The sequence below is a fragment of the Argopecten irradians genome, chromosome 14, assembly GCF_041381155.1.
Source record: "Argopecten irradians isolate NY chromosome 14, Ai_NY, whole genome shotgun sequence".
Taxonomy (NCBI): domain Eukaryota; kingdom Metazoa; phylum Mollusca; class Bivalvia; order Pectinida; family Pectinidae; genus Argopecten; species Argopecten irradians.
In genome coordinates, this window is record NC_091147.1 from 6,275,981 (window position 1) to 6,291,119 (window position 15,139).

The 15,139-nt window shown below is 36.0% G+C and overlaps 1 protein-coding gene across 1 annotated transcript; it reads right to left on the minus strand.

The window, feature by feature from the left end:
* Nucleotides 1-2,145: 2,145 nt before the first annotated feature.
* Nucleotides 2,146-14,552, minus strand: LOC138307906 (monocarboxylate transporter 13-like). Its single transcript, XM_069248835.1, has 5 exons — nucleotides 14,399-14,552; nucleotides 10,140-10,357; nucleotides 6,973-7,116; nucleotides 4,223-5,017; nucleotides 2,146-3,922 (listed from the first exon to the last, which is right to left on the minus strand). The coding sequence occupies exons 2-5, from the start codon at nucleotides 10,324-10,326 to the stop codon at nucleotides 3,606-3,608; spliced, it is 1,443 nt and encodes a 480-aa protein (XP_069104936.1). The 5' UTR covers nucleotides 10,327-10,357; nucleotides 14,399-14,552; the 3' UTR covers nucleotides 2,146-3,605.
* Nucleotides 14,553-15,139: the final 587 nt, after the last annotated feature.

Here is a 15,139-nt window from a genome sequence, read left to right on the forward strand (position 1 = left end):
TATAGTTGACAGCAGGATGGATGAAGATGTAACGACATCTTAAAGATGACCATGTAATGACATCTTACGTTATATTTAATACTTAATGTACAATGTTAGACAAAGATAACATTGTTTTATGTGAAGTTTTTTTTCCTTTTTTGCTACAGTAAAATCCTGAGGATACGTATCAACATTTTTTCGACTCACACGAGGGGGATTTGACATCTGTGGCAAGCAAAAGAAAAATCCTTATTTCCCCTGTTTTTTAAATTATAGATAGCCAATCAACATACTTAAATCAGCACCAATTATAAATTTCCTGAATAGCAGAATGAATGATATTTGTAAACCATCACTTTCGTGACTTCAACTTGCATGACAAAATTACAGTCAGTGACATATATACAGACATTGAGCACTAATATTTGTCTTAACAAAGTTCTCATCAATAAACATGAACAGTACATTCAGCACTATAGCATTTAGGTAACAATGATAAAATATTAATAAATATATAGTAAATATACTAGCAGAATCTAAAAGCACTTAAAGAAGTTTAAGCATCTTCACTTTATGCCGTGTGTTCATTGCGAGTTCCGGTGAGTGTTTAACGCTAAAACGTTATGTTTCATTGATTAGCATATCAAAATGTAATATACATTGTACATTTTTACAAAAACATTTAAAATGAAGAAAAATGATAAAAATAAATGGAAAAATAGAAAACCACTAAGGGGGGAATTCACTAAAGTTATTTCCATTCATACGCACCAAGACATTGTGTGTACGATTAATTGAATTGTGTGTCAATTCAGTTTTAATGGACTAAGTTACCTTTATTATGTGTTTAAAATAGTTTTGAGAAAGATATAGTATATCTTGCTAACTTGAGTTACTCGTTGGATTTGGCATTTAACAAAATCCTAATATATCATCCAAGAAAATATCAAATATTTGTGAGGAATGATATTTGAGATCAAATATGCTCACCTGTCAACAAACACACAAACACGTCAACAAAAACAAACCTATCAGCACACAAAAAATAACACATACACCAGCGATGTGTGAGTAAAAGGCAAGCTCATCTGTCAACAAACACACACACGTCAAGCACACAGTGATAACACATACATAGCGATGTGTGAGTAAAGGGCAAGCTCATCTGTCAACAAACACACACACGTCTAGCACACAGTAATAACACATACACCAGCGATGTGTGAGTAAAGGGCAAGCTCATCAAAACACATCACAACACACACAAACACAGTCTAGCACACAAAAAATAACACACACCAGCGATGTGTGAGTAAAAGGCAAGCTCATCTGTCAACAAACACACACACGTCTAGCACACAGTGATAACACATACACAGCGATGTGTGAGTAAAGGGCAAGCTCATCTGTCAACAAACACACACACGTCTAGCACACAGTAATAACACATACACCAGCGATGTGTGAGTAAAGGGCAAGCTCATCTGTCAACAAACACACAAACACGTCTAGCACACATAGATAACACATACACCAGCGATGTGTGAGTAAAGGGCAAGCTCATCTGTCAACAAACACACACACGTCTAGCACACAGTGATAACACATACACCAGCGATGTGTGAGTAAAGGGCAAGCTCATCTGTCAACAAACACACACACGTCTAGCACACAGTGATAACACATACACCAGCGATGTGTGAGTAAAGGGCAAGCTCATCTGTCAACAAACACACAAACACGTCTAGCACACATAGATAACACATACACCAGCGATGTGTGAGTAAAGGGCAAGCTCATCTGTCAACAAACACACACACACGTCTAGCACACAGTGATAACACATACACCAGCGATGTGTGAGTAAAGGGCAAGCTCATCTGTCAACAAACACACACACGTCTAGCACACAGTGATAACACATACACCAGCGATGTGTGAGTAAAGGGCAAGCTCATCTGTCAACAAACACACACACGTCTAGCACACAGTGATAACACATACACCAGCGATGTGTGAGTAAAGGGCAAGCTCATCTGTCAACAACACACACACACGTCATATACACCAGCATGTGTGAGTAAAGGGCAAGCTCATCTGTCAACAAACACACACACGTCTAGCACACATAGATAACACATACACCAGCGATGTGTGAGTAAAGGGCAAGCTCATCTGTCAACATACACACACACGTCTAGCACACAGTGATAACACATATACCAGCGATGTGTGAGTAAAGGGCAAGCTCATCTGTTTACTCGGTATATATATATCGGCAGATTTTAAATCAAATTGTAAGAAGTAAGAAAAGCAATAAAATTATATTTCAATATCAAGCACTATTTTGTAATTCAATATAAAATGCATCGCATTAAGTAAATTCACATATAGAAAAAAAACCTTTTAAGGCTCAATAATTCAGAGAACTCATTAAAAGATAAATGATAAATTATCCAGCTAGAAATTGATACATTGTTATATCGCAACGAATACTGGAAGTCATGAATTGCCTCCACAGTGAAATTTAATTGACTATATATGTGACAAAAACTGACAAATTGTGCCCAAATGTCACAACTGACAATACATATTCTTTCATTACTAAATCTGCATTTTATGTGCATATTCAGCGGGGTAGAACTAACATACAACAATAATTAAATACAACAAGGAATTTAACGAATTTTCCATAACAGCAAGAGGTACACAAAATGAAGATTCATTTCGCAGCAAAAAAAGGTCATAAAATTATAGCATGCAGTTGAGTCGATGCTTCAAGATACTGTTGTACCATGTTTAACAAATCGGATGTCACAAACTATACACAATAATGGCGATGAATCGATGAATCGACAACTTATTCATAAAAAACCTCTGTTGAAACTCCAAAAAGGCATATACCATCGTTGCTGCCTTGGCGCTAAAACAATACTCCTTAAAGAAAGGTATAGACCTAATGTATACAAGTTACTAATTCTTATTGGATTATACTATGATGTAGATTGATAGGCCTAATGTATAGAAGTTACTAATTATCATTGTATTATACTATGATGTAGATTGATAGGCCTAATGTATAGAAGTAACTTATTCTTATTGTATTATACTATGATGTAGATTGATAGGCCTAATGTATAGAAGTTACTAATTCTTATTGTATTATACTATGATGTAGATTGATAGGCCTAATGTATAGAAGTAACTAATTCTTATTGTATTATACTATGATGTAGATTGATAGGCCTAATGTATAGAAGTTACTAATTCTTATTGTATTATACTATGATGTAGATTGATAGGCCTAATGTATAGAAGTAACTAATTCTTATTGTATTATACTATGATGTAGATTGATAGGTCTAATGTATAGAAGTAACTAATTCTTATTGTATTATACTATGATGTAGATTGATAGGCCTAATGTATAGAAGTTACTAATTCTTATTGTATTATACTATGATGTAGATTGATAGGTCTAATGTACAGAAGTAACTAACTCTTATTGTATTATACTGTGATGTAGATTGATAGGTCTAATGTATAGAAGTAACTAATTCTTATTGTATTATACTATGATGTAGATTGATAGGCCTAATGTATAGAAGTAACTAATTTATGTACTATGATGTAGATTCCAGTAACTGTTCCACTTCTGCCGTGTCAGGTTCACTCACAGCTCCATTTCTCTTCTTAAGTATTGGTCGAATTGGACTATTATTTGGCCCAATCACATCACCGTCCTCGCTGACGATGTTCCCTCCAGCCTCGACATCATTTGTCGGCTCATTATAGGTGACAACAAATGTGACATCAGACTTCTTGTCTGCCGTTCTGTAGTTCCGACAGGGAAAGATCATTATGCCGGCACTGAGAATCATCAACACTCCCGCCAAAACGAACGCTGCATCATACGCCCTCAGCGTGTCAAACAACAGACCTTAAATAATGGGCACCGATATTTGTAACAAATGTAAAAGTTTGGGAATTATGACTGAAAGAACATAAAATATCCAAACGAAATATATTACGTTATCATTACGAGCATTTTTGTCTTAATATTCTATTACACTATCAATTGGATTGTAAAATAATTGTTATGTCGTTCTTTTGTTCCAAATTGAAACAGCCACATTTACACTTTCTCATTTTCAAATCGTGCCTCTCTTATTAGCAACAAGATATAGCATAATATGATCATTATGCTGTATCATATTCTTAAACAAGAACTATCACCTACCTGCAATAAATGGGCCAAATAACATCCCGATGGCTTGTCCAAACAGGATGATCCCGTAGGCCAAGGTAAACTGGTCCACTCCGGACATATCTATCAGGATAGCTGGAATGAGAGATCCACCACAGGCGGCATAGCTGGACCCGAACAGCAGGGCGAACACCACGAGACCTGCATGGTTTATATTCTTAAACAGGAAAATAAAGGCGGACAGACCCCCTACAATGTACCACAGCATGTACTGCTGGTATGGCTGCAACAACTTCCATCTGGGATTTTGGATTACGAATCCTTGAATTATTTTGAAAAACATAATCGTAATACCAATAATTGAATACAGTAAAGATGCAAATACCTTGTCGAAATGGAGCTGACGGATGACACATGCTCCTAAATGTCCATAAATTATTGTTGCCCCCAATTGAAAAAGTACATTGTTGATACCAAGAATATAGAAATCGCTTAGTTTTAAAAACGTCCACTCATTTTTCTTTCTTTGAGAGTTCTTATCTGTGATTGGCTGTTCATTGTCGGAAACCTCATCATCGTTGTTGTTTGGTGTCGAAACAGGACGGTATAGTAATGCAAACACACACATATTCAATGAAATCCCGGATAAAATCATGAACATTCCGCGCCAGGAATATTTATCATTTAAGTAGTTGATGATTGGTGGGAATGCAAACGATCCAACCCCGCCCCCTGCTGAGGCTAATCCCATCGCTATATTCCTCCGCTTTGTGAAATACCTCGCCACAGCCACACTACCCGGTATAAATGTGAGTCCGCATCCAACTCCTGCAAAGATAGTTCTCAAATAATACATGGCAGACATTGCATCTCCATTACCTTTTTTGACTGACGGCGTCTGAAATCGAATGCCATAAATTAAAACCCTTTGGAAAAAATAGAAGATTAGTGCATTTTTAGTTCATAAAACAAAGCAACTCTCTAACCTTAACGAAAAGCAACTCTCTAACCTTAACGAAAATATAATCACAAAAATTATTTAAAACTATGAAAAATCGTTCACATATGAACTACGTATAAAAGTTCATATTAATCAATGCGTTTGCTTGTGATGTGATTTGAGCAAGCTAGTAAAATTGTACATTGCAAAACATGATACATGAATATATAATTATGTGTTAGTGTTGATATAAAATCAGAGTTTAAGCGTCGTGAGAATTGTCTCTAGATTATTGATCTTCCCCTCCCATACTCTTAAGACAAATCTCAGTAAATTCCTTCCAAGTTACCGATAAATTGTTCCATATTTTACACACAGGATAAAAACACGGATCCCTTCATACGAGATAGGGGGAACATGTAAGATTTACATCTCTGTTTCCATTCGTATTAATTTTAAAACTATTGGCATATATATATATATATACAATGGCCAAATATTATCATTTATTCTAAACGTGGATATATGCACGAGTGTTTATTTTCGCGATTTGCACGTGTAAACATTTCGGGAAATATACATCTGTAAACTATCTATCATATCGTCACAACAGTTTAGTCACAGGGGAATTAAAAAAGTGTTCGTGTAATTAGCGTGGATTTCTACATACCTCGTGTTCATTTCCACGTGTACTGTACATGTAGTAAAGCTAGACTTGACAAACTATTTTAGAGTTGTATCGCAAGATCATTGTATAGCGGCAAACACATAAAGATTAGGTTCCAGCAACTTGATATATTTCAGGACGATTTTTATGTGTTGATAATATGATAACGACAAGAGTTGCACTATTTACTACTCATTACTTCCTGATACAGTCCATGGAATACTGTTCAACTATACTTACTTTGAACAACCTAGTATTTAGAACCCAATCTCTACCGGTTATTAATGAATTTGCATATGCAGTATTTACAGAAACATGGGCCTGGTGCTCTTTTTAAGGCATCTATATACAAATATACAGTGTGCTGATTTATATTGTAGTACGTTGGCAACCAATCTAATTGAAATACATATCCTTATAGCCACTCTGTTCAATAGAGGATCTGACCACATCCTATGAGGGGCCGTATTCGGATGACCTTTGTACGATATGTACATATGATCAAATGCATTTTCTACACTTTGCTACATCCATTGATAAAGCCATTTCGTCCCAGTATACATATACAATAAACTTTCTTGTGCTGCTGGGGCTAGGTGAATTGTACATGAAAACAATTCTTCTAACACCTTTTCAAACTATTTCGTCCCCTTTAACCACATTCAAGATTCTGGCATGAGCAATTTAATTGGCCATTTCCAAAGGTCACCTGGACATGACCCCTAATGGGATGTTGTCATATCCTCTTATCCAACGCAGGGATATTAAGGATCTGTATTTTAATCAGATTGATTGGTAGCAGGACTTGCTTGAAATTTGCTGAGCGTTTAAGTGTCTATGTATTTCATAGAACAGTGCGTTGCAGCAGTGTTTCAGTACATGAACTTGGTTTCGCTGGAACGTTTCCTGTGTGATGTACTGTTGATCGTGTAATTGATCGGGTGATTCGGGGTTCTGCTGGAAGTCTCTCAGATACATTACCATCACTGATATTATCCCCATGGTGGAACCATTGTGTGGCGCCTGGGCGAGGCTTGTCACCGCCTGTCTATTCTGCTGGAAAGGAAACCAGGTATAACGAGATTAATAAGGGGAATGTATCAGTCTGGACTGAAAACAAAAAAAAACATGTCATCGCCTCCATTTCTCTCAGTCACACATTGGATGTTTCATTACCTGTTATAACGCCGTAACATACAGTCATGAGTGGGAGGCTTTCCGCAAACGAGCTCGCCATCAGACCAGACGACGACACGATGCCGCCGACAAGAGCTACCTTCCTCATCCCGAAACGATTCACCAGCAGACCGGAGATGGGACCTACGAGGGAAACAGGATCAAATCAACAAGTTATCATAGGCAATGTTAAATTCTGGTGGTAATACTAAGATGGTTAGTTGGTTGATTGAATTAGCTTAGTGTCTTATGAAGAACGAATGAAATGTATACGATGTGCTGTGTGAGAGAGACTCGTGGTGTGCGTCCTTGTATAAATGAGACTATTGTCTTATACAGTTCCATAATACCGAAGCATACTGCCAAGACGCTGACCGGTAAAATCCCCTGGAGCACTATACTAACAACGGACAAACCAGTCTTCCCACTCCATTGAGTCTGAACAGAAACTACCACTCCTCTAGGTTTATCTCGATTGTTCGTCCTTGTAATAATGAGACATTTGCCTTTTTATAGTTCTATATTGCTGAAACATACTGCTGAGACGCCGAGCAATCATCTAGAACAGTTTACTAACAACGGACAAACTCCATTGAGTCTGAACAGAAACTACCACTCCTCTAGGTTTATCTCGGTTAGATGACAGAACTCGCAGCCTTCCTCACAGAAGCGATCGTTTCACTCAATGCCAAAAGTGATGAAGAAGAAAGTCCGCCATAGTTAAATTTCCACTTTACAGTGTACTGCTAGGATAAAATCGTATAATAATTCATATCTTTATGTGTTTATTATTTGTTCTTAAGACACGGACAGACACCTGTGTATATGACATATTAAATAGCGCATGTCTTACATCACTGACATTGTATATAATTTTAAAGTATGGAAGTGGAAAAAGAAATTCTGTGAACCTGAATAGGTGTGGCATGGTGTATGGTAACTGACGACAATATTTCGTGGTATTATGATTTAAATAATTACGTAATGTTCCGGTTAAACCTGCGTAGGTAAATAAGAAGTGAGTCATTCTTGATGAGATCTGGTGGAGTAAACAAGGCAGCATTTGTTACGTCCTCTATCTTTATTGACCTCAAAGGCCTAATAACATCAATATTCACACTATTATCACAGTTATGTGTGATGTAATACACAGCTTTTAAAAATGATATATGCAGAAAAAAATAAAGCTAGGGATAGTGTTCTGTCTGACATATGGTGTAGTGTTGTTCACATATGTTGTCATTTTAGGACGGCAGCCTGATAGAATCAATAAAGAATCAACTACTCGGTAAAAACTTATTAATTAGGAATTTATGTCACTCATTTTTTTTTAATTTCATATGTGTAAGAACAAAGAACAACAATTGTGCATACTGCGTCAATCAGTGTTCTAAAAATGCCTTTCTGTTTAGAGGCAAAAAACAAAAATAGCTTTTATTTCAAGTAGGTATCAATGTACTGTCGTCACACGTACGTGAAATCAAAGTATTTCACACACATTCCTTTAAATATTATGTCACATGTTGACACATATATACACCATAGCACACTAAAGCAGGTATCGAACTTGTAAAAATTCAAATTATCACATAACTGGCCAATATGAAAATACAACTCGTTACATAGTAGAAAGGGCTTGTGGGATATCAAATTGTTGAACGCGTTTAACAAATTCCACATGACATATAATGTAAGATTCGCTATCTATGACACGGACAAATGATCAGAAATAACTGGCAAGTTCAACAGAGGCAATAGCAACAGGATGTATAAAACATTTGAACCCCTCACAGATAGTTACCCCCCGACGACAGGGTTCAATCTACATATATTTCAATACAAATTCAGCAACCGAAATTGTTGACATTGGTCCTCGTTCTTTGTAACATGAAACATTTCAAAATCCAACGGTGCATCACTGTGTACTTGTCACGTAGATATATGGTTATGGAATGTGATATTCAGACTGAATGCGCTAAGGTCAACGTAAGTTGTTCTAGTTCATAAAGATGAAGCATTCAGGAATAATTACGATAAAGCATTCAGGAATTCAAAAAAACAAATTACATGTATTGTCATTGATGACAATCATTGCTAGTGTGTCTTGTTATCAGAGTCATTTTAAGTTACGAATGTCTAAAAGGATTTGATCAATTACATTTTGGGTTGGCTTCTTAACATCTTATTCACAGCTACCGCAAGTTATTAATTACAAGCGGTGAGTGTGTTTAATTTTTGGGAGACGGTACGTCCATGTGGAGACATTGAATTCCTGTTCTGACACCAAATAACACAACCCATCTGGCCACAGTATACGGACAACGGGCAATCTATTCGCCTTTTCTCCGTAGACTATAATCAGAAAGAGAAGCTTCAATTTTAATATACTATAACTCAGAGCCACAGATGGCAAAAGAGTGAGGCGGTGACTAGGTTCGTTTAGAAGAATAAAAATATTACGAAGAGAAATGTTTCTTTTTACGATCTGACCTGAAGGCAGGGCAAGGGCATAAGATTCCATTCACAGTCAAATGTGACTACGTATGATTAAGTTTCACTAGAAGTTTCATTTCCCTAGTGTGTCCCTTGACATCGCCTCATTTTTGCCACGAATTGAATGCTTGTCCTTGTGAGAAAGGCTCTGGGCTCTTTTCCCTGACCGAAAGACACCATAGTCTATACAAGTGCTGCTTTCTGCTCAGCAGAAAGTGAGTGTCACGACTGGTTTTCCCGTTGTCAGTGTAATGTGACCGTATGAGCTTGTTCTGAGTCTCTGACAAGATGATTCAGTGAGATAACAAAGAGTCACAATTCGAAAATACTGCAGTCTTCCAAAAATACGCTTGTACATGCACTTCACACACGCAACACACTACATAAATGGGAGGCGGTCCTTAAATCCCACTGGCTGTTAATAGGACGTCAATAGCCTATAACCAACCAACCTAACAAATATCACTTTGTTGTATTTTGACAGATTGTATTATTTTATGGGTTTTGATTCAATATATTTAGGCAACGATGATTATTCTTTAATATCATTCTTTCTTTTTTCATTACGTACTTGACGTCTAGTGTATACCTGGGTCCTGTGATCACGGAATTTTAAAAACAATTTCCAGGATCTGAACAAGATTTTAAAACTATGCCATTTTTATCGTACTTACATGTGGCAAACGTAGCTGCTGTGATCACAGACGCAACCCATGACGTCTCAGCCCTACTCTTCTGAAACACATCCAGGATGACGTAGTACACAATTCCGGAAGTGTACGAGTTCCCGTACACGATAATCCGGATACATGACGCTGCTATGACAACCATCCAAGCCCAACATCCGTCCGGTTTCTCCATGTTTGTTTGGATGTCTCTAACTTATTTTCATCTGAAAATGGGAAATAGAAATTGTTTGAGACTGCCTTTGTTGTTAAATATCACCTTCTAGCTACATTACATCTGGATACAAACGTTACACCATACCTTACCGTACTCTGCTGGGACTGTCTCAAATTCAGGGCAATGCATGGAAGTTTAACAATGTGCAATTAAAACAAATATCCCTGTCGTGTCTACACTCTCGTTTTAGCCTGACCTTGTGCAGTATAGGGCAGTGGGACGCTGTCCGTGACCTGCTCTGTCGTCACTTCAAATGAAATACGCGTGATGCACCTCAGACAATGGCCATAATCATCCTAAGTAGCAAGACAAATTCATTCCTTCTAATAGGTTTTCATGCAGTTACCTGCTTTCATTTAAAATTGTTTTTAAATTTGTGGTGAACTTAGTGGATATTCATTTTATGGGGCGTAATGACGAGCTAGTATGTGTATTTTGTGGTGAACTGAGTGGATATCTAGTATGTGTATTCATACCTCCCTCCTCCCCAGACCTAGCTATATATTATATCCTGTCTATCCTGATGTGGTAGTTTAAACTATGTCTGGCACAGCTATATCGCCTATTTACACATCGAATTCAAAAGGTGACGAGAGTAAATGCTTCCATTTAGTTTCTTTCTATAATATTTAAAATTATTTATGACTTATCCTAATAATGGTAAATTAAAATTTCAATTTTAATGTATTTTATACAGGCAAGTAGGTTTTTTTTTTTAAATATTAATGCTTCATATTAATATTTTGCACGTTGTTATATTCGGTGCTATTTTTCTGAGAGGAGGGTCAAGGGGCAAGTAAGAGGTAATTGGGTCAAGGTCTTATCACGCGTAGTATTATCTACTGACCAGTGCGCGTGTGTCAGCTTCATTAGCCACTTTATCACAAGATGGACACAGATCAAGGTCAGTTTTTTCTGATATTTTTCAATATTTTATCAGCACCCACCTCCTCCCCATGACCTTCCTCAATTCTGTGGCTAAAAGGTTTCGTTACGGAATAGCTTTTATATAATATTATAGTTTGACCACATGTTGTCTTTGTATCGAGTTGCATCCTTGCAAGTTGTATCTTGCTTTTGACCATGACACATGTCAAGATTCTTTTCATGTTTTACTTAATAGGTATATCATGTACTTTATGTAAGAATTTTCATTAACTATGGATGGGGCGCTTTTTATCCCCACCTTGGACCATATCTTAAATTTGCTTATATGCTTAATAGAAATGATTGAAAGAATCATTTTATGTTTATGTCATATCTCGTCGTTTATCATAATAAACGGTCATTTTCAATTCATATCATGTTGTTGGTTTTCATTCACTTGCTTGGTCCAACAAGCTAGCCCTTGTCGACATTACGCGCCGGTATAAAGAGCAATATTATGCTGGATTATATGATAACGATGCTGGTAGAGAAAGAACTGTAGTATATTGAGATAAAGATTATTGCAGATAAATTATGTTATTATTGTTTAATGTTTAAGATTTGTATATTTACTTCAAAACATTTTCTGTACCTGTATCTAAATCTATTTCACCAAATTATCACCCAGAACTCACATCATTCATTCGGGATTTATAGTCATAACACATTCTCTTTCTACATCCCTTTCCCCTTATTTTCAACACTGACTTTCTAATAGACGTTTCATGGTAATGTTCAAGAAACCTCCAGTGATACTGTATTCAATATTTACAGGTAACCAATATCTGCATATTACCAAATCTTGATTCCAAAGAACTGCGATACAATATCGATACGATATAGCAAGTGTAGAAATTTTACTAATCCTTTACACCACACGTTCTAGTAGGGTATTACTTGATTGAAAAGTGAACCTGTTATACATTTAATCCAAAATACGTTAGCATATTGTGTAAACAGATGAAACAGGCTGACAAAAAAGAGAAAAGACAATAAGACAGTGTATATAAACAGGTTTTGCTATGATGTCCCGACCTTCTAACTTGCACCTTGTGCTAAGGCTTTCCCACGTAACGCTTACAATTTAACAGTTTGTGGTATGATTTTTCACTTTATATTTAAGAGTCTGTAATGTTTTTTGCAAATAGAAATTTATATTTAACAGTGACTTTTGTCACATAGCATTAACTATTTAACAGTTTTCGCTTTGATTCTTTCCACATAAAATTCTTTAATATAAAACATAAATGATTTTTTGACCGATTGCTTCAGTACAGTAAGTATAATAGATGATATTATCCTTTGTGTGTTTCTTATTGTATTATACAAGAACCAATTGTGAGCGCAGTGATTCAGCATGAAGGGCGTTCTAAATCTCAAGGTTCCGGTGTCTACATCATATAGTGAGTATTCCAGTATCCTCCACATCCCATCCGGACCGACCTAGTACACCACCACTCGGTAAAACAGCTGTATGGTTATCCTAGGGCATAATAAAGCGACTAGAACACAGATCATAATGATAATGATACCTTCAGAACAATATCGGGGACGAACGTCAATATTAATCAATCCCTATTTACATACGATAGATCTATAGTTATACATAACTATCAACAAACATACAGCTGTAAATAGTATCATTACAATAATAAAATATCGCCTTATTAGTTAATTAGAAGGATACAACAGCTGTATCGTTCATAAATTACTACATTTACATTATGTGTCTAGTGAACTGTGCAAATACACAAATGTCGTCAAATCAGTCACTCTTTAGTATTAATCAGTGATCACAATATATCAAGTAGTAGAAACACGAAAAAACTTATCTAGAAGGACGGAACAGACTTATAGTCAACTTATAATTAGTTAATATCACTGACAAAACCCAGAACGACGAAAGAGTCGAATACTTATGGTGTCCCGCACAAACATCTATGTGCTGTCCTTGTTATCGCTGATGCTATCTAGATGGAGAAACAGATGTTGGCATTTAACAATAGAATTGTTCTACCTTTGTTCTACATAATCACTTCTACCTAACATAATACTGGTATACTATTAAGACCTGTAACATTACAATAATAAAAGGATTATATAACACGTCCATCCTTTTTTTCATTTCTACACTCATGCCTTAGATAATGACGCAGTTCACATCACAGAAATCCTTCCTTTTTGTTCAAGTCAGTAAACAGACCGTCACGCATGAATAAGGATACCAACACAACAATAAACATAAAAGCAACACCGGATACTAGTCTGGTCAGGAATGTGAATCCGTGAAAAGTTATTTTAAAATATGTTTCTATTATTTGTTGAATGTGGTGTATTTATTTGAGTAAAAAAGACTCGGCTACATTTGAAGGATATTCATAAGCCGATCACACTCTAGATAGTCCAGCACGTTTCATCATGTAGCTCTACTTGGTAAAATTATGACTGGTATTTTTAGTTGTTTACCATTTAAAATGTAAATTAAACGCGATTTTCTATTTAAATACGTAGTACTGGACCGAAGCCAGTTCTAGCATCTATATAAGTCGTGGATTTAATAAGTTCATACACATGTATTACAATCACTGTGTGTATGTTAAAATAGAAACCTTATTTTCTCTGACGTGTGTTCCACATACTAATGCGTAGGTAGAGAATTCGAACCCAGTGTTGCCAATTCCGTCCACGTTCCAAATCCAACTCTATGCTTTTATAAAACAATGAAAATGGAATACACATTTTCACAATTGAAAACTGCAGTTTTGGTTGTGTTTGTAAACATTAAGCCACACAAAGAAACATATATATTTAGTACATAGATATATTATAAATGTATGTGTATGATAGGCGAATGGTTTTATATGGAGTGCTAAAGGGAAGTGGTGTAAATGCTATATCGTCTGTAATAAAGAAACTTAATCAATATACACATACACACACTGCAGGATAGTACGTGTGTTTCTAAGTTTAGCTCATGACTGGTAAGGATTTACACAATCAGCTGGCTTCTTACTCGGTTTACAGCCTGACATTATATATAGTACGGTGTTACTACTCCTAATAGATTATACAGTATAATAGCGGTATATATCATTGAGCCTACCTTACTCTCCAGTATCTCTACCCTGGTCAGCTGTTACGACCAGTCTCCTCTGCTGCTGACCTCACCATCGACGTCTTTCTCTCTGAGTGCATCACGTGCGTCCGTCTTCTCCAGAGCATGCGCGGAACAACAAAAGCAAAATTCATTATTAATTGATTCGCATCATTGCCTATGTGTATGGAAAATTACAGTGGTGGCACTGTCGATAGAGCTTTAAATAGAAGCCATGTGGAAATAGATCTGAAAACCAGGATATCATGTGTTATAAAATGGAACTGTACATCTAAAAATCCGGGATCTCTTAGCACGGCATTAATAGAGATTATTAATTTTGTATACTTAGATTATTAAGGACTAGGTGTATATTCGAAAAATGATATTATTTAAGGATTAACTTGAATAGATTTTTTATGTTATGGAGATATAACACAAAAATCTAAAAAATCTAATCCTTATAATTCAATTTACTAAAGATAATCTCTTCAACATTTAAAATTCATTTTGGGACTCTTTTGTCTATGAAATCATCACGCCGTCATCTCAGCCAATCAGAAGCAACGTTATAAACGGCGACGCCATTTTTTCCTTTATGGGCTGATAAAGTAAATTTTTAAGCCAATGAAAATGCTCGTAACAAGCAAAATTGAATTATACGTATTTAATTATTACTGAAACCCAAATTAAAATAGTTTATAAGTATTTATCTAAATACAGATTTTACTTGAATAGGATTAGGACTTC